The following is a 19,643-nucleotide window of genomic DNA, read 5'->3' as shown; positions in this document are numbered from 1 at the left end:
CGTCCGCCTGGCCCCGCCCCCGGGCTCACCCTCGCCGCCCCGCCCGCAGCCATCCTGCTGGCTCACCTGAAGCTGAGCCCGGCCGAGCTGCGGCAGATGCTCATGAGCATGGAGCCCCGGCGCCTGGAGCCCGCGCACCTGGCGCAGCTGCTGCTCTTCGCGCCCGACGCCGACGAGGAGCAGCGCTATCAGGCCTTCCGCGAGGCGCCCGGCCGCCTCAGCGAGCCCGACCAGTTCGTCCTGCAGGTGCTGTGGCCGGGACGGCGCGGGGTGTCAGGGGGTGCTGCCCAGCGGCCTCGGCCGCCTCCCTCAGGGCTCTCGTTGTGACCGGGGCTGCGTGGGTCCCTCTCCCCTACCACCACTGCGCTCGCGCCTCTGAGTCCCAGTGCTACACCTTTCACGGCCAGTTCCCACCTGGGGCCCAAGGTAGATGGGATTGTGCTTATTTTTTGTGCTGATGTTGGGGTTGTGCTTATTTTTCTTGAGGGAATGCCGGGCAGCCAGATGACCCCCACCCCAGGCTGTGGTGGGGCGGTGAGTCTCCTGGTGGGGCGGGTGAATCCTGGCCTTGCCTTCGTGACAGATGCTATCGGTTCCCGAATACAAAACCCGCTTGCGCAGCCTGCACTTCCAGGCCACCCTACAAGAGAAGACAGAGGAGATCCGGGGCAGCCTGGAGTGCTTGCGCCAGGCCTCCCTTGAGCTCAGGAACAGCCGGAAGCTCGCCAAGATCCTGGAGGTCAGGGCGCACCCCCCTCCCTGGTCATCCCACCTGCCTGTCTTCCCCCTGGGGCTTCCAGTCTGCAGGCGCATCCTGATACTGGTCCGGGGGATGGGGTGAGGACCTGGGCAGGACCTGCCCATCTTCCTTTCCACAGTTCGTGTTGGCCATGGGCAACTATCTCAACGATGGACAGCCCAAAACCAACAAGACCACGGGCTTCAAGATCAACTTCCTGACAGAGGTGAGGGGACCAGGTGGCAGTAATCGATGAGTGTGTCCTACCGTCGAGGCTGGGAAGGCCAGGCCCAACCCAAGTTGTGGCAGAGGAGAGAAGAGGAGAGAATACCGTGACCATGGAAGGCCCCTCCCCCAGGAAGAAAAACTGGCTACCCACAGGCCAGGATCTAACTGCAGCAAAGGTTGGGGGTGGGGGGCTTTTCCAAGCCAAGCCTCAGGATCTGGAAAAAGGGAGTGTGGGGGGCAGGGAGGGCAGACTCCAGGAAGAAGGAGGGAATCCCACCTCGTAGGTTCTGTGTCCTTAATACCACCACCACTGTCAAGCTGTCCTACCCCTGAAAGGATCTAGGATCTGAGAAAGGACAGCTGGAGTACCCAGGCTTCCCACTGTTTCTGGGACCTTTGTTTTAAAAGACAAGAAGAAAAATTCCATTTGTAGATATGAATGTTTTAGGATGTCTGAGGCACAGATGGGCCACAGATAGTTCCAGAAAACCGCAAGAGGGAAGATACGTGAGTGGTGCCCCCCCAGGGGTCAGAAAATTTGGGGCTATATCTGCTGACAAGGACACACTCCCAAGGACAGAACATCTGGTGGCCTCCTCTAGCTGGTGGATATGGGACTGGTTCCTGGGCAGAGGGTGGGGGGTTGTCTCAAAGATCTGGGCCAGGGAACCTCCGAACGTCTTGGGGAGGCCTGCGGGCATCCCAGCAGTTTCACAGTGAGGAATACTAGCTACTTCGGAGCTGGAGAGTGTCAAGGGCCAGAAATTGCCACTGCAGGCCAGGAGAAGTGGGACTGAGTAGCCAGGCCTGTGGGATCAGGAATCTGATGGGTTCCTTGAGGAGGATGTATGTTGGCCGTCACTTGCAGCTGAACTCCACCAAGACTGTGGATGGGAAGTCCACCTTCCTGCACATCCTTGCCAAATCACTGAGCCAGCACTTTCCAGAACTCCTGGGTTTTGCTCAGGACCTGCCCACTGTGCCCCTGGCTGCCAAAGGTAGGCTGAGTGGATGGGCAGTGGGCGTGGAAGCAGAGGCATTGCTGTCCTGGGCTGGGAGGTCCGTGCTCATGAGGCTCTGTTCCCTTCCCTACAGTGAACCAACGGGCCCTGACCAGTGACCTGGCTGACCTCCATGGCACCATCAGTGAGATACAGGCTGCTTGCCAGAGCATGTCCCCCTCCAGTGAGGACAAGTTTGCTGTGGTCATGACGGTATCCAGTGAGCAGCCTGTCCCAGCACCAGGGTGGACCCTGGGCTGGCCAGGTAGAGCTGGCTATCGCACCAGCAGCCACCACAGACCCCGTGTCCCAGCAGAGATTCTGGGCAGAGGCTGCTGTGGGTGGGCCCAGGGGTCCTGGCATAGGGTACATCCTGGTGATTTAGAATCCAAGCACTTACACCATGTCTCTGTAACTGAAGAGGAGCTTTTCCGACTGTCCAAAAGCCTTGGCCTTGCCCCGTCTGTCCTCGTGGGCAGTAGAGCCCAGGCTTAGGTCACAAGATACAGGGAGAGACCTGTCAGGCCTTGGCCGTCCAAAGGCAGTCAGGAGAGGGGCACATTGCCACTGAGCACAATTAGGACGAATGCCACAGGAAAAAAAAAAGGAGAGATCAAAACTGAGAGTGCCAGGAGTCTACTGTAAGCGGGTGTTGGAGGAGGAGGGGGTCGTGGCATCTGAGAAGAGCCCAGAGTGGGGAGAGGGCTGCCCTACAGAGAAGGCAAGTGGACGGCCTTGGGGCTGCCCCGGATGCGGCGGGCTTTGGGAGCAGCTGAGAGGGCAGTGTGCCAAGGCATTGGAGCCTCTGGACACGGCCTGGTTCCCGGCCAAGGACAGGGCACAGGGCAGGCGGGAACCCGGCAGCTAGAGAACCCGAGTGTGCCTGGCGGTTTCCTTAACGGAGGCCGATCAGTCCTTCCTAGAGACGGCCCAGCCTGTGCTGCGGGCCCTGGACGGGCTGCAGCGCGAAGCCATGGAGGAGCTGGGGAGGGCGCTGGCCTTCTTCGGTGAGGACTCCAAAGCCACCACCTCTGAGGCCTTTTTCGGCATCTTCGCAGAGTTCATGAGCAAGTTTGAGGTGAGCCATGATGGGAGGCCTAAGGGGCCTCTTAGAAGTCCCTCCAGAGGTCAAATGCGGGGGCCTCCATGAAGCCCAGATCGGGAAAGAGCCCCCAGCAAGTGTGACGTGGCCGCCACAGGGCCGACAGTTCCCTTCTCTGGCTCTCTGGGGTGTGGGGGGAGAAGATGAGGGAGGGCAGGGGTCAGAGGCTCCTGGAACCACTGACCAGACCCTCCCCATGTGCCCCTTCCTCCCCAGCGAGCACTCAGTGACCTGGAGGCTGGGGATGGCCCGCGCAGTTCAGGGATGGTTTCACCCCTGGCCTGGTGACCTGCGGAGCCAGTCCTGCCTGAGGCCCGTCCCAGTGGCCTGGAGCAGCGCAGAGCGGCCTGGGTGTGGGAGATGGGGCCCGGCCTCCCCGGGTCTCCAGCTACCTCAGCCGTCAGGCTCTGGGCACCGGGAAGGTACAGGGTCCACGTGTTCCCCTCTGTGGGCCTTGACCCTGGCTCTGGCTCCAAGTGAGCACCGGGAGCATGGGGCAGAGAGGAGGCACCAGCTCCCCAGGGGTGTGAACCTCGGCTGCCCACAGACGTGCTCACACTGGGAGGCCTGGCTTTGCTCCGCCTCACTCTGGGCCTTGGAGCAGGTGCTGGCTGTGCACCCCCTCAGGACTCTGGTCGGGTCCTGGGGGACGGGTGGAGGAGCTGAGACCAGCGAGTGGATTATGAAGCGGCCCCCACCCTGGGGTGGCGTCTGCTGTCTGCTCCTCCGAGCTTGGCCAGAGGACGCTCTGCCCCAAGCTAGGACATCAGAATCTCCTTTCGGAGCCTGCTCCCAGTGGGCTGGAGGGACACCCCTGCAGAACACGCACTCTGGAGCCTGGAGAAGGTGACCGACGCCCTTGAACATGCCGTGCTAGTGGGCACAATAGGCCTTGAGGTTCCCCACCCAGTCCCGGCCTCCTGGGGCTGCTTGGAAGAAAGTGGGAGAAAGGACATCCCCAGGTATAGGGACCTGGGGGCCTGTGCAGCTCGCCTGGGTCTCGGACGCTGGAAGAACCTGCAGTTGGCCACAGCCCGGAAGCAGGGCAGGCAGGACAGATGCCGGGCAGGGATACAGGGGAGAACTGCATTAGGAAGACATGCTATGTCAGAGTGGAGAACTGAAGGTTTTTATCCAGCAGACAAATTTAAGTCTAGTTTGGGGAACCTGAGAGTGGGATGGTGATGGTGTGGTCAAGGTAGGGGCAGAGAGAACGGAAAGATGTTCAGGCGCTGGGTGAGCAGACTCGGGGGCTGACTGCCTGGCTGGATCGTGGTGATGTTCCCTGGAATGGGTCACAGGAGCAGAGCAGGCGTCAGGCTGGATGACAAAATGGGACATAGTTGGGATCCCAGAGGCTGTTCCACATGCATGTCTGAAGGCCCTGGTGAGGTCGGAGTAGAGGAGACAGGGAGCAGGGGTGCTGGGGCGGGGAGGATGCGTTAATTTCCTCCCATGCTCCCATTGGCAATTTTCCGCATCAGGTAGATTCCTGTTGTCTCTTTAACTTTCTTCCAGAGAAGTCTGCAATAGGCTTGAACACTGTCTCTCGGATTCTTTTTCTCTCTCTACAATCACACGGCTAATGTTCTTGGGCAGTATATGGGACCTGTTCAGTTCTTCAGTCTCCCACAGACTGCCCTTTGAGGCCATGTTCTTACCTTGTTCCCCGCTTACAGCCACCCTATAAACTTGGGGCGCCTGGGTGGCTCAGTTGGTTAAGCGTCTGACTCATGATTTCAGCTCAGGTCATGATCTCAGGGTCGGGTGATCGAATCCCGTGTTGGGCTCCATGATGGGTATGGAGCCTGCTTCAGATTCTCTCTCTCCCTCTACCTCCGCCCCTCCCTACCCTTGCTAGGCGCCTTTGCTAGTCATACAGGTCTCTCTCCCACGTCTGGGGCCTTGGCTGGGACAGCTAGGATGGCTTCACGTGGCCTCTCATCCTCCAGCCAGATAGCCAGAATGGTTCCCATGGTAGAGGCAGGGGTCCAAGAGAACCATAGTCACAGAAGCAAAGTCAGAGAAGACCCCTTGGGATCTAAGCTCAGACCTGTCAAAGGGCAAGTCCAGCAGATTCTAGGGGCGGGCTAATAGGCTCCGCTCTTGGTGAGACGTGATGCCACGTCACCCTGCAGAGGGTGTGGATTCATGGATGGGTGGAGAATCAGGGCCGTTTTCACAATCAGTCTACCACCTGCCCATTTGGCCAGACATCCCGGTATAGATCCCAGTCTCCTTAAATCCTCAGTGGCCTCGGTCCTGCCTGGACCCAGCTCAGCTCTGGTTTGCCATCTCCGCATGTCCTCCTGGTGGCATGCCTCCCCCTCTCTCTTACCTAGTCGCCCATTACCTAATCCCCTGCCTCCACTCCGTCTAGTGGACGGCAGTGCTCTGCACCTGGCTAGGCTGGTTATTCTCCCTTCTGCTGGGGAAAGCACCTGTTTTTCATTTGGGAAATTATCCCTTCCCTACTCACAGGCCCTGAGCAGTGCCGATTAGACAAGGATGGTCTCGTGACTCTGGCTGGGTGGCTCAGAGCCCAGTTAAGACTTAAGTTGGCACTATTTGGAAAGGGAGGCTCCCTCTCTTCTGGATGAATTGTTGGATGTAGAGAGGGTGGAACCCTGGGTGGGGCTGCCAGGACCACTGTGTGGAGAACACCTGCCTGGGTATAAAGCCAATGCAGGGAAGAAGAGGAGAGGAGACCATTTCATACATCTCTTTGTCCCTGGATCCAGCCATGCCTGAAGCAGACATCCGGTTTGTCAGTCTCTGAGCCAACAAATTTCGCCTCCATTTGTAAACTTTTAAAATTTAATTGTTGGGGGTTAGGCTGGTTTGAATGGGTTTCTGTCACTTGCAACACTAAGAGGATTTGACTAAGAACACCCATCCACAGATGGTTACAGGTATTCACTCTTTTCACATTCTCAGTGGGCACTCTTCATTCATAAATGCATTGGCCAATACTTGCTGACTGCCTACCCTGTGCCAGGCACCACACCGAGTGCAGACATCTTATGGATCAGCCTCTCTGGGTTTGGTTTTCTAGGTTCTACATCATGGTGATTCTACACCCGAGTTGGTACAAAGCCCTATATGTGAGCCCATATGTGCGCCATGTCCCCCTGCCAACTCCTCACCAAGTGACAAGCTGTGAATGCAAGCATTTAGACCCCAGAAATTTACTTATTTCTCAGTGATACTACCCAAATAACATAGCTGAATTACATGCCGTCTTTCCTAATCACACATGTTTCCTAGGTAGTGTGCCCAACATTGTACGTATTTCAGCTCATTTCACGTTCACAGTGACCCTCTGAGGTGGGTTTTTGTCCTCTCATTTTTACAAATAAAAAATGAAACTCAGGAAGGATTGTGACTTGCTGGATCAAAAACTCAGCTCTGTCTACATGAAAGCCCATCTTCTGCGTGGAAATATCTTCTTTGTGTTGCTCAACACGATTTTACAAATATATATATACACATATGTCATATATATATGTGTCTCAGGGCCTTATCACTACCCTGCTTTCAGAGCCAAGTTTTCAGAATTGTGGTCCACTCTCCCAGCCTCTGCGTCCCCACCATCCCATCACCTCTCAGCGCTCGGCCATCTGCCTTTTTCTCCCATCATCCCCCTCAACCTGCTATCTCCCTGACAGGAAGCCACGGGGCACACTTGTTGTTCTTATCTTAACTGACCTTTATGGAAGCAACACCAGGCACTGTTTGCCCTCCCTTGGCAAATTCTCACACACCCAGGCTCGGGCTACCAGGTGCCGAGGCACACCAGTAACCCTGTCGTCAGCTTGATTTCCCTCTGCCCCGGCTGCTGCTAGTCTTTGCACACAGTGAGCGCTCAATCATTGCCCATTAAATCAAACTGAAATCACATCCAGATACGGGGCTCCCAAGCTGCTCAGGAAAATGACCGCCTTCCTCCTGTAAGATGGTTTGGCCTCGTGGATCCGAAGCACTTAGACAAGGGTTGCAAAGTAAAAGTCCACAGAGGCCGCGCAAGCAAGGCAAACACAAAGAAGTGGGCAAGTGCAAGGAAACAACACAAGGCCAGGGACGAAGGGTAGTTGACCTGGAGGGGAGAGAGAGCAGGGGGGCGCCAGGGAGCAGATGCCCTGTCTGCAGAGGGAGCCAGCTGGGGGACTTCCCTGTGGGGAGGCACGCCTCGTGATGCCTGATCTTCAGCCTTTCTCAAGGGAAGCTAGAAATCTGGATTTTTAGTTTACAATGTCCTGGTGAAATGCTGGCAGCCAGTGCAAACTATAAGGAAGAGTATCAATTATGAGCCAAAGAAAACATGTCTGTGAGCCACATGGAGCCCAGCTGTGAGTGCAGAACCCCTAAAATAGAGCATCCACACCAGTTGGCACATTCACACTGCCCTGGGGTACAGTGGGGTACCCCAGAACAAAGGACTTGATTTGTTTTTAAATTTTATCAAGGGAACTGTGTTTCAGGCTAGTTGGCAGTTCCAGTTTCTGGATGAAAAGATGCTGATTACCTTGTTCCGAAATTCACCTGGTGGGCCCTTCGTTTGCAAGAAGGTGGGACCCGCACAGTGTTCTGGGGGGGAGACCGTGAGCTACCGTGAAACCAAATGCTGGTTCCACAGGCCAAGAGGTAAAGGGTCTGTTTAGTTGTACATCTTTACCTTGACAGTGTCTTGAAAGGGAGGGGGAAGTATTGTCTCTAAAGAGAGTTTGACTGGATTCCCAATGTTGCCAGCATTGGATAACAGTGATTGTGTGTTCTTGGACCATGTGGGGACAGTGTGGGGGTTTCCACAGAAGGAAATGGATGCCCCACTCCCCCCCCCCCCCGGTCACACATTCATGGGCAGGAAGGACTATAAGGTGTGGAAGGGGAGAGCCTGCTGGGGTGGAGCTGGAGACCCCCTGGGAGTGAGAGGTGAGCTGGGCCCTGCTTCACGAGAGCTACAGGGACAGAGGCCCTGGTGTGAGATGAGAGCATCAACCTGGAGGTCCTACCTCCCCCACTGGGTGCGTGCAGACACCCCTGGGGGGGGGGCTTAGTTGCGTCGGCAGAACTTAAATGTGTCAGGAGGGAACTGGTTCAGGGATGCAAATGGTGGGCAGAAATGGCAGCTCAGAGCACGGGAGCCAGGCCAAGGTTCAGGCGGCCGCCACAACAGATGTATAGCGTGCGGCCCCATCCTAGAATACCCCAGAAGCTCTTTGAGGAGGGAAAACTGAGGTGAAAGACCAGAACTCCCACCAGTTTGAGCCAGAGCAATCTTAGAAGCATTGTGGTTTGAGCAGTTAAAAACCCCCGTGGCGTCATCGTATCCCCCAATCTGGTGAAATGGGTAATATCAGTCACTAGGAAATTCACCCCACAGAAAGTCAGGAGTGCAAATAGACGTTGAGGCACACAGCTGTCCGTCTGTTTCTGGAGTTGATCTGAACCAACAAGGATGTCCAAAAACAAAGGATTTGTGAAATAAAGTATACACGACAGTCATGTGTTGGAATGGAACATAGCAATTAGAATGTGGAAGAGGTGTTAAGTCGTGGGAGAATGCTTAGGACATAAGTTAAAAAAAAATATTGGATGTAACAAGATGATCCTGGCTGAAATGAGTTTTTTGAAGCCCGGATGAGGGGAGGAGAAGGAGCAGCGCTGGTCGGGGCAACCCGGTTGGACTGGCCTGTCCATGTCCACTGCACAGCCGCTCGGAACTGAGTACTGTGGACACTGGGGGGTGCGCTAATGCTAGCTTCCATGTGATCGCCTTTCTGGGAGATGGGTTTTCCCCTGATGGAAATATACATCGTACCATCGATCATTCTCGAGAGGGTGGATCTTGGGGCCTGCAATGAATCAGAGCAAGCTTTAGACTGGGCTGAAGGTGACCCTTCTTTCTGGCTTGACTTCTGAAGCCAGAAGATGCCTGGAGTGTTTTCGCAGGAGCCAGACAGCCTGCCCTTGACTCATGGAGTGTGGTGGGTGGCTCCCTTGGTTGTCTGTGCAGACCCCACCCAATGCCCCTCCTCCCAATAAACCCAATGGGCCCTTGCCGGCCATTTTCCAAAGTATGTCTTTGCCCACTTGGCTAGTGTGTTGTACTTTGAATGGACTCCTGGCCTAAGCTGAGCCACCAGAACCCCTCCCAAGAAGATCTGAAATAAAATACCTAGAGATTTCAGGCTCATTATGGCTGCTCTCTGGAACAGAAGAGATGTAACTTGCCAGGTGGACTAGAGAAGCAGAGGCCAGTCTGCAGAGAAAGAGAGAAGAACAAGTTACATGCCACTCAATCTATTTTGCCATTTCTAAGTGTTCTCAGCCATTACATCTAACCCATGAGAAATTATCCTCGGATTGTTAAGGGTTTTTAAGCAATCATTAATGTATTTTTTTTAATTTATTCATTTATTTGAGAGAGAGAGAGCGAGCGAGTGCATGAGCCAGGGGAGGGCTGAGAAACAGACTCCCTGCTGAGCAGGGAACCCGATGCAGGACTCAATCCCAGGACTCCAGCATCATGAGCTGAGCTGAAGGCAGACGCTTAACCGACTGAGCCACCCAGCTGCCCAGCAATCATTAATTTAATCCTCACTGGTGAAGGAATCTGCAGAAAGTTGTTCTCTCCAAATAATTTCATATTATTCAAAAGTATACGTATGTGTGTGTGCGTGTGTTGAGGCCTATATGTATGTATGTGTATATACACACACATGGAAAATAATTCATCATTCTTCTGAGGATATCGTGGACTCATAGATAATATGCAGAAATAAACCTCAAACATCACCTCACTTGCATTCGGAGATTTGCATTTTCACACCAAACGTATGTGCAAAAAGAGAAATGAGAAGAGAAAAGGAAGTACAATTTTACACCATTGCATTATGTAGCAAACTGAAATGTGCACATAAGGTGTGGATGATGCTTGCTTAAGGCTGAAACTGTATCTCATAAGCTCTACAGAAGAGTCAAAAGAAATTATAACTCTCTTAGGTGTTACTGCCTATATGAGCCAAGGTGCTATAATTTTCTACAAAAAAAAAAGTTCACAAAGCTGACTCTATACCAAAAAAGGCACCCACACTATACCCCAAATGGAAGGAGAGATGAACAGAGGACAGCTTTTTCAAAGTATTTGGATACTTTCAGTGTTTAACTTTGTAGTGCCCTGACAGGAGGCTAAGGATGAAAAGTGGTTGTGTGCTTGCTCTGAATTTTTTTCACTTACAAACAACAACAACAACAACCACAAAAAAACAAAAGCAACAAAAAAAGGAATAGGTTGGACAGGACCCTAGTCCCATCGCTGAAATATACAGGTGTATGCCATATGTAAATATTTATACAGTTGGCAGTATCTTACAATACAAATCAGTTTGTTTTGCAATGCTTTCCAATGAGTGGGCCAAATCAGAAGCAACCAGGAGGTCGAAAAATAGGGGATCAGGGGCGCCTGGGTGGTATAGCGGTTAAGTGTCTGCCTTCGGCTCAGGGCGTGATCCCGGCGTTCTGGGATCGAGCCCTACATCAGGCTCTTCCTCTATGAGCCTGCTTCTTCCTCTCCCACTCCCCCTGCTTGTGTTCCCTCTCTCACTGGCTGTCTCTCTCTGTTGAATAAATAAATAAATAAATAAATAAATCTTTAAAAAAATAGGGGATTAGTGAAAAATTATGCTTGCCAATGAGTGACCCAAAATACTAAGACTGGTCTCAGATTTTCACTTACCAGGTGGTAGAAGTACTTGAAATACATAATACTTGTAAAAAACATACTACCTAGTTACCAAAAGCTGTCTAAAGTTCCCAGAAATAAATGAGAACATTTATACCTGCCTCAAGAGCCATTTCTCACGGGCTCGAGAAAGTCATCCCAAAACCTTGGTTAGCCTTTCCTAATACTAAGGACTAACTGATGTCTCTGGAAGAGGGTGTGTAAGTGGACACTAATTAATACAATGCTGATTCGGGAGCAGAACTACTGAGTCATAAGGGATCGCTGGTATAGGAGATATTTTTAATTTTGTCAGTTTTTTCTCAGGCGTAATGGAAAGCTCCATCCTGGGAAACAATCGGGCCCATTGTGTCCTGGATGCAGAGAGTTTGCCTAATGAAAGGCTGGCTGCTGGGCTCTCGTGTTATTCTGGGTCTCCCAGTTTTCACCACTGAAGAATTCTTATCTTCACATTCTTCTCAGTTGTCATCCTTTCTTCCTTCTTGGGATCATTTTCACTCTTCTCAAGTGCATATCTTACTTAAGAGCTTTTTTTTAAAAAAAGCTTTTCTTCATTAATTTAAGTAATCTCCACATCCAATGTGGGGCTCGAGTTCAAGGGTCACATGCCCTTCCGACTGATCCAGCCGGGCGCCCCTATTTTAGAACTTTTTGTAGTGAGAGCCTGTCGGGGGTAGTAAATTCTTCTGGTTTTTGTATCTGAAAATGTCTTTTAAAAAAAGATTTATGTATTCATTTGAGAGAAAGAAAGAGTGGGGGAAAGGGCAGAGGAAGAGAATCTCAAGCAGATCCCCCCACCGAGCTCAGAGCCCAACTAGGGGCTCCGTGCCATGACGCACGAGATCACGACCTGAGCCAAAATCAAGAGCCCTGCGTCCAGGCTCCCTGCTCAGCGGGGAGCCTGCTTCTCCTTCTCCCTCTGGCCCTCCCCCTGCTGGTGCTTCCTTGCTTGCTCTCTCTCAAATAAGTAGATAAAATCTTAAAAAAAAAAAAAAAAAAAAGAATTCTCAAGGGAGGGTCACCTGAGTGGCTCAGTCAGCTGGGCGTTCGACTCTTGCTTTCAGCTCAGGTCATGGTCTCAGGGTCCTGGGATTGAGCCTACATTGGTCTACAAGCCGGGAGTCTGCTTCAGGATTCTTTCTCTCCTTCTCCCTCTGCCCCTCCTCCCTCTCTCTCTCTCTCTCTCTCAAATAAATAGATCTTAAAAAAAAAAAAAAAAAGAATTCTCAGGGAGACTTTGTTTTTGCTCCGTTCACCCAGACCCAAGGCTAAGAGAAACCCTTCACCCTCTGTGCTTCCCACCCTGGTGCACCTCCTGAGAGTGCCATCTCTTGTGGGACCCACTTTATAGGCAGGTGTCCAACCCTCAGCCTCTCCCATATCATACAGGCTTTTTCTCCTGTGTCCTTCTGAGCCAAGACCCATCTGCACAAACCTCCCCATCTGATTCTAGATCCAGGCCTTCTTTTCTTCTCTGGAGTCTTGCTCTTTTGTCGTTCTGGTTTTTGACAATATTTTACCTTTCTTCCAGCTCAGCCATGTTGTGTAGGTCTCTCCCCATAGCCTGGCGTCCCCAGCAGGGTAGCCAGAGTCCTCAAAGAGCTGCCCAGGGCTCCCAAAAACACATTTCCCAAGAGCGAGGACAGGGAAAGTGCCAGTCCCCTTGAAGGTCAGGCCCCGAGCCAGAACAGCCTCCCTTCTGCTTCATTCCACGGGTTACCGTGAGTGTCAGGCACATGCCAGAACCAGGCAGAAGAGGACCCACGAGCACACGCCTGCCATTGGTGTGGTAATTGAGGGTTACCACATGTGGTCGTGCTCCCCAGTACCTTGCCAGTGCTGAGGCCCTGCCCGGCCTGGGACTCCATCTGCCGAAATCACTCCACCCCAGCTGCCAGTCAGTCCCCCCTCCCTTCCACCTGGAAGCTGGGGGGTAGGGGACAGAGCCTGCAGAGGTCTCCAGCCACATCCCCCAGACTCACAACCACTCAGCGCTCTGTGGTGAAGGAGAAAGGTGAACCCACCTTGCCACCCCCCCTCAAGGTTTTGCTACATCAAAGAGCCACAAAGCAAAATGGCTAGGACCCCAATTACAGGCTGCAGTGGTATAGCTGACCCGGGCCTTCCACCTAGATCTTCCTGCCAGGATGACAAGAAGCAGGCTGTTCTAGTAGCAGCCTCTTCCTCCTCGCTCTTCTCATACAGGGAGCCCCCTTGGGGCTCACAGGATTCTCTGGAGCCGGGCTCCCATTGCTTCCCCCCAGGCTTCCCAAACAAGTCCAAATTTGCAGAATACCCAATTCAAGACATGGTTTAGATTCCCCTCACCCCACCCCACAGTGGCAAGACTCTGCAACTCTGGCCGTTCCCTGGGAATTGGGGTGTTATCATATGGGGGACCCCACTCAAATACCACATCTTCTCTGAGCTTCTGCCCTGGAGCAGACAAGGTCTCCATTAACTACGATTATCTCTAAGTTGTGGACTTACCGGTGATTTTTTCCCCCTGTTACTTTTACCTTTTTCTATTTTCAAGTTTCCCATAATGAGCATGCATTCCTTTCTGTTAAAGAAGAGGAATAATAAAAGCTTAAGTTCCACGGAACAGTCGTGTTCAGAAAGAATTAATGATGAGGAAGAATGATTATAACTGTTTTAAACTATTACAACCAAGATGCAACTTGACATTATATGTGTGGTTCATATTTAAAAATAATAATAATAACAGGACGAAGTGTCCCCTGGCAGTCTGTTTACTGTGGAATGACTGAAGGTGAAGCTGTGGGGCCCTCACTTACCCAGGCTGCTTCCAAGACCCTGGCAGGGGCACTTCTAACACTGCATTCACAGGGTTATATGTTTTTGCAAATTTTGCAAAAGTGAAATATTTGAACTTGCTGTTTCTCCTCTACCTCTCCTTCCCTCACATTCTAAGTGTTCCTGGAGAGGCCACAGGCACTTTGGGGTCTGGCTAAGGGGAGGTTGCATTGGGTATATGTTTGCTTGAGGTTCAGTGGGACATATGCAGGGGACCCGCAATCCTCTCCACGTGCAGTTATGTGACTGCTAGCTGTCCCCGTGGCTGAATGGCTTCCAGAAACATGGGCACCAACTCCCTTGGTGTAGGGACAAGGCCATGACACAAACATGTCAGGACTGGTCCTGAGAGGAGCACGTATTGCGTGGTGTGGAGAGGCCTTTGTGTGGCCTTCCAGCTCCCGGGAGTGCTAGCTCTTGGGGGAGGGTGGGGAGTGTGGCATGGCTGCAGGCTTGAAAGTTTCAGGGAAGCCCAGGGAGCTAGAAGCCTCCACCCAAATACCTCCAATCTATGTATCTGGATTCCAGGTTTTTTCAAGCAAGGCCCCAGGACAGACTCATCTTGGTTGGGCAAGTTCACTAAGTTTCTTTCAAGTTCAGCCCCAGGAATGTGATGGTTTGGGCTTGAGTCCTGACTCCCCCCTCCCACTGCAGGGGCCCGGGGGGGGGGGGGTTCTTGCATACAGCCATTGTTGACTTTCTAGCCTGCTTTTCAAGGGACTGTTAAATTTGTTCTCACCTCTTCATTGTCTTTCTATAAATGTTAAGTATCAGTGGCACTTAGGGGCAGCCAGTCGAGCCCATGTCCTCCTTGTGCCTACTGTTTCCTCCATGAAGTTCACCTGACTGATACATTGTACCCACCAGTGTATTCTCTTCCACTGATACACCCTCCCAGCCACTGCCAGGTATAGTTTTCATAATTGAATGTCTACGTTCTGCCAGGGGCTGTCTGTGCTCCACCCACCAACGGGGTAGCCACTGCCAGCCAGCTCCAAGACCACAGCTAATCACCTGCTTTCGTGGACCCCTCCCTGTTCCAACTGTCATGGGATGGGTTCTCCAGAAGCAGCCACTGCTGAGACAGTGGGAGGTATGGCAGGGAATCTATACCTGTGGAAAGAAGAAGGAGAAGCAGGAGTGGGCGTGGAGAAGGCAAATGGTTACACAGGCCCAAAAAAGTTCCGGCCACGTGATGGGAGTTCTGGACTAAGTGCGGCCTGCTGGAATGTCCCTCTTCAAGGTGAACTGGCCAAGCCTTTACATCCAGCCCACTCAGTTACAGAAGCCAATACGGGCTGCCCCACGGAAGGGGTGACCTTGGGTAAGGTGGCTCTCTGCAGGTGAGGCCAGCCCTGAAGATGCTGACAGCTGGATCTTGACCACACTTCCTACAGCTGGGCAGCAAGCCCTTTCTTGAAAGGGGATCTGGGGTGCAGGGTGGTGGGGTGGGGGCATCTCTGTGAAGGAGAAACAAGTTACGAGGGTAGAGGGCCAGAAGCTCATCTGCAAAAAATCCTTCCAGCCAATAAAAGTGTAAAAGGGTAAGTGGAGGAATGAGTTCTCCACAACGCTGTGTCAAAATGGAAATTCCCTCCTGCGTGAATAGATGCAATTATCCAGCTTATACAGTTATGGACACATGACCCATTTTTGTCTTTATGGAAGTTCAGGGAAATAGAATGTTCACAATTCCTCCGTACCTCTGTGTGAGGCATGAACCCTGGTGGAACTCAAACACCTTGTGTCTTTGGACGAAGTAGTATGCTTTAGGCATCACTCTTGTATTGGTTATCTGCGGCCGGGTAACAAATCACCCCAAACCTTAGTATCTTAAAACAGCAAATATTCATTATATCACAGTTTTGGAAGGCCAGGTATTTGGGATTGACTTAGCTGGCTGCCTCTGGCTCAGGAAATATCATAAGGTTGGGTAAATAAAAATCTAAAAAAGATTAAATCCCTGTACCAGAAGGGAAAGATACCCCCCCCACACACACATACCTTTTCTTTCAGCATTTCCTTTAGAAAACCTGTCATCTCCAATCTTTTCTGTCTCTTTCAGATGTATGTAAATCTTTTTAAAAGCTAAATAAATCTCTTGCCAGTTGTGCATCCTGGGACAGTTTTTCTTGGGGGCTGTGGAGCCACCTCTTTGAAATGCGAACACCAAGGAGGATGGCATCTTGTCTCCCTGTCTCTGTAGGAGTTTAGCTTATGTGCCCGGTTCCAAGTTATAACTTTCTGCTTGTTGAAAAGATATGAGAAGGGGTGTCTGGGTGGCTCAGCCAGTTAAGCAACTGGCTCTCCATCTCAGCTCAGGTCTTGATCTCAGGGTTGTGAGTTCAAGCCCAGTGTGGAGCCCACTTAAAAAAAAAAAAAGATGAGACGTTTTCATTTTGCTTCTGGATAAAGACAACTCACATGTGTGTAACGGATTGTATCTGCTTGGCTATACCAAAGCGTGAGGTTTCTCTCCATCTTTGAAATTTCTTTAGCAGACCGCCTGTGATGGACACCACAGTTTGGTTTGATACTTATCCAATAATAAAACTGTTTCATTCTTTCCTACATTTTGAGCAGAGTTTTTACTGGGTTGACAGGAGATTTCATTAATGTATTTAATTTATTTATCTTAAGATTTTATTTTTTAAGTTATCTCCACACCCAGTGTGGGGCTCGAACTCACAACCCTGAGATCGAGAGTTGCATGCTCTACCGACTGAGCCAAATAGGCATCCAGGAGATTGTTATTTTTAATTATATTTTCCCAACCGGTGCAGTGAAGATGTCAGCTGAAGTTGCATTCATCCGAAGGCTGGGCCAGGGCTGGAATGCTGCTTCCAAGATGGTTCAATCACAAGGCTGTTGGCAGAAGGCCCCATGTCCTTGCTGGCTGTTCAGAGGAAGACTTGGTTTCTTACCACGTGATTCTCCCCATACAGCAGCTTGAATGTCCTCACGACCCGCAACTGGCTTCTCTCAGAGTGAATGATCTGTGAGAACAAGGAGGACAAAAGAACACCTTTTAGGACCTCGTCTTGGAAGGGACGTCATATCACCTCTGCCATATTCTTTTTTTTTTTAAGATCTATTTATTCATTTGAGAGAGAGAGAGAGAGAGAGCACGTACACACATGAGCAAGGTGGGGCAGGGGGAGAGAAGGAATCTCAAGCAGATCTGCTGAGCACGGAGCCTGGGGCTCGACCCCAGGACCCTGAGGTGATGACCTGAGCCAAAACCAAGAGTTGGATGCTTAACCGCCTGGGCCACCCAGGCCCCCTGCCATATTCTATTTATTAGAAGCAAGTCACTAAATCAAGCCCACATTCAAGGGGAGAGGGATTAAGCTCCCCTCTTTTTTTTTTAAACTTTTTATTATATGTTAGTCACCATAAAGTACATCATTAGTTTTTGATGTAGTGTTCCATGATTCATAGTTGGCATATAACACCCAGTGCTCAATGCAATATGTGCCCTCCTTAATACCCATCACTGGGCTAGCCCATCCCCCACCCTCCCTCCCCTCTGAAGCCCTCAGTTTGTTTCCCAGAGTCCATAGTCTCTCGTAAGCTCCCTTCTGAAGTGAAGCATCAAGTCATCTGTGGACATATTTCAAAACCATGAAATACAATAAGAAGTGCCAACAAAGCTGGTTAATTAGCATCACTAATTCAAAAAGTATCACGTAAGTCCCTGAACAGGAAAAGTGGAAGTGCCCCCAAATCTTGCAGCTTTTACCTGAAATAACTTGAGGTTTTCCCAAATGTGACAACAGTCCTAAAAATTTCCATGATATTACCCATGACAATTTGGGAAGATGAAAGAAACATTTCCAAAGTATCATTTGAACTATTTTTGATTGACTGAAGTATTTTTCAATCAATCATGCTGGAGAAAAGATCATTTTCTATTCTCTCTATAGAAAATATTTCAAAATCATTGTGTGGACTGGAGTGGGAGAAGTAGGTGAAGGGGGTCAAAAGGGACAAATTTCCAATTATAAAATAAATAAGTCCTGGGAATGATATTTAAAGCTCAGTGATTATCGTTAACAATACCGTATTGTATTTTTCGAAGTTGCTAAGTGAGTAGATCTTCAAAGTTCTTATCACGAGAAAAAAATTGTAACTCTGTATGGTGACGGATGTTAACTAGACTTATTGTAATGATCATTTCATAATATACACAAATATCGAATATTATTATGTTATATACCTGAAACCGATATAATGTTATATGTGAATTATATCTTAATACAAAAATAGAAAAAAATTACAATGTTCTGCACTATTGAAGTTTTAATCCCAACACACAGACACACATAAAAATCATTGTCATAGGAAGAGGTGTCCAAAGAGTACACACTAAAAAAAGGAGGTAAAAGGGTATTACAGAATTGTACAAGGTCATTCATTAAAATATTGTGATATTGTCAGGATTTTGTGCTGTTTGCAGCATCTGTCAGCAGGGCTAAGTTCATGAGTGAGCGACCAATGAAGTTTCACAGGGACAGAAGGGACCTACAATTAAGGCTTAACCGTCTTCAGATTCTTAATAATTTTATTTTTGAATTTGTATTTTGCAGGTGAGGTCCAATGAGACAGTGGGACATACAGCGGGGACTTGGAGCTTTGGCTCCTGCATGGTTCCTCTCTTGCTGCCTCCTTACCTCCTCAGGATGGGTTCTAGGCTGCCTGCTCCCCTGTGCCCTGGCACCTCCTCCTCTCTCTTGACAGTGACTGCTGCCATCCTCCATTTTGGTAGGGGCCTGGGTGCAGGTATGGGGTAGGTCTGGCTGGGTTGGAGTGGGTCTGGTTGAACTCTCCACCCCTGTGGCCATCCCACCACTTAGGGGCCAACTCGGCACGGGCAAGGCTTTCACCCTCCCCTGATCCAGGCACTTCATGTCTCCTGATATTGAGGTTCCAATACCCTTGAGGGTTGCCCTCCACCAATGGGTTGAGCATGGAAAGGGTTGCTGCCTGACTTGACCTCCCTGCTCCGGGAATATCAGCTGACTGAAGAGGGAACCAGCCTGCAGCCATCAGGCCCACGTGCACACTCCAGTGGAATCTAGAGCAGACCCTGGCTCACATGGGTAATGGCACTAGCTCGCCCAGTAACTCCATGCCCAAAGGTGTGCTCCCTGGCCTGCTCTGTGCCTGGGGGAACCCCCTCTTCATCCTTCCCATCTTCTGGGTCAAGCCTGTGTCGAGCCTGTGTCCATCTCTCCTGGGCGGCTCTAGGACAAGCCCTGAAATAGGAATTGGGGTCTTTCAGTGATTAAGCATTGGACTTAAGTGTTTTCTGGTGTTTGCACTCAAAACTGACATGGCCCAATGTAAAGAAAATCTGTGAAACTCTAGATCATAATTTAAGACTTTTTCTTATTCAGAGCATAAACTAGCAACAGAAAATAGCCCGAGACAGACTGCAAAAGAAAAGGGAAAACTCTGTATTTTGGCACTTGTAACCAGCACTTTTTGTTCCTGCTTTTGAACCCGGGACCCCACGTTTTCAGTTTGCACAGGGTTCCGCAAATCATGCAGCGAATCCAGTTCGTCAGCCTTGTTCCGCTTGTAATTTATTTTCTCATCCTACAGAAATGTTCACTTTTGCACCTAATTTTGCTGTCTCTTTCTCAAAGAGAGTCCCCAGAATGGCAAAAGCTTCAACCCCCCCCAGCAGAAGCCGCATCCGCCCGGGCACCCCCAGTAACGACCTTATCTTGAGCGAACCCGTGGCGGATTGTTTACTTTCCTCTTAGACTTTTTCATCCAGTAACCCTGCATAGCTTTTAAGATCAGTGAGGGCGGGAACCCCTCACAAGGAAGTGTCATTTCAAAAATTAGAGAAAATAGGAGCGCCTGGGACGCGGTTGAGCGTCTGCCTTCGGCTCAGGGCGTGATCCCGGGTTATGGGATCGAGCCCCACATCAGGCTCCTCCACTGTGAGCCTGCTTCTTCCTCTCCCACTCCCCCTGCTTGTGTTCCCTCTCTCACTGGCTG

The 19,643-nt window shown here is 50.7% G+C and overlaps 1 protein-coding gene across 3 annotated transcripts in view; it reads left to right on the top strand.

Annotated features, from left to right (window-relative positions):
• Positions 1-6,442, top strand: part of GRID2IP (Grid2 interacting protein) — a 57,952-nt gene extending 51,510 nt beyond the window's left edge. For all 3 annotated transcript variants that reach the window (XM_044390199.3, XM_044390197.3, XM_044390196.3), the window contains 7 exons: positions 50-246; positions 584-739; positions 879-965; positions 1,836-1,965; positions 2,063-2,181; positions 2,882-3,046; positions 3,287-6,442. In XM_044390199.3, the coding sequence (XP_044246134.1) occupies positions 50-246; positions 584-739; positions 879-965; positions 1,836-1,965; positions 2,063-2,181; positions 2,882-3,046; positions 3,287-3,358 (926 nt within the window). In that variant the 3' untranslated portion in view covers positions 3,359-6,442. The remainder of the gene's footprint in view (positions 1-49; positions 247-583; positions 740-878; positions 966-1,835; positions 1,966-2,062; positions 2,182-2,881; positions 3,047-3,286) is intronic.
• The last annotated feature ends 13,201 nt before the right edge of the window (positions 6,443-19,643 follow it).

The sequence above is a fragment of the Ursus arctos genome, unplaced genomic scaffold, assembly GCF_023065955.2.
Source record: "Ursus arctos isolate Adak ecotype North America unplaced genomic scaffold, UrsArc2.0 scaffold_2, whole genome shotgun sequence".
In the NCBI taxonomy this organism is placed as follows: Eukaryota; Metazoa; Chordata; class Mammalia; order Carnivora; family Ursidae; genus Ursus; species Ursus arctos.
The sequence above is the reverse complement of the archived record's forward strand: the minus strand, read 5'-3'. Positions and strand labels throughout refer to the sequence as shown.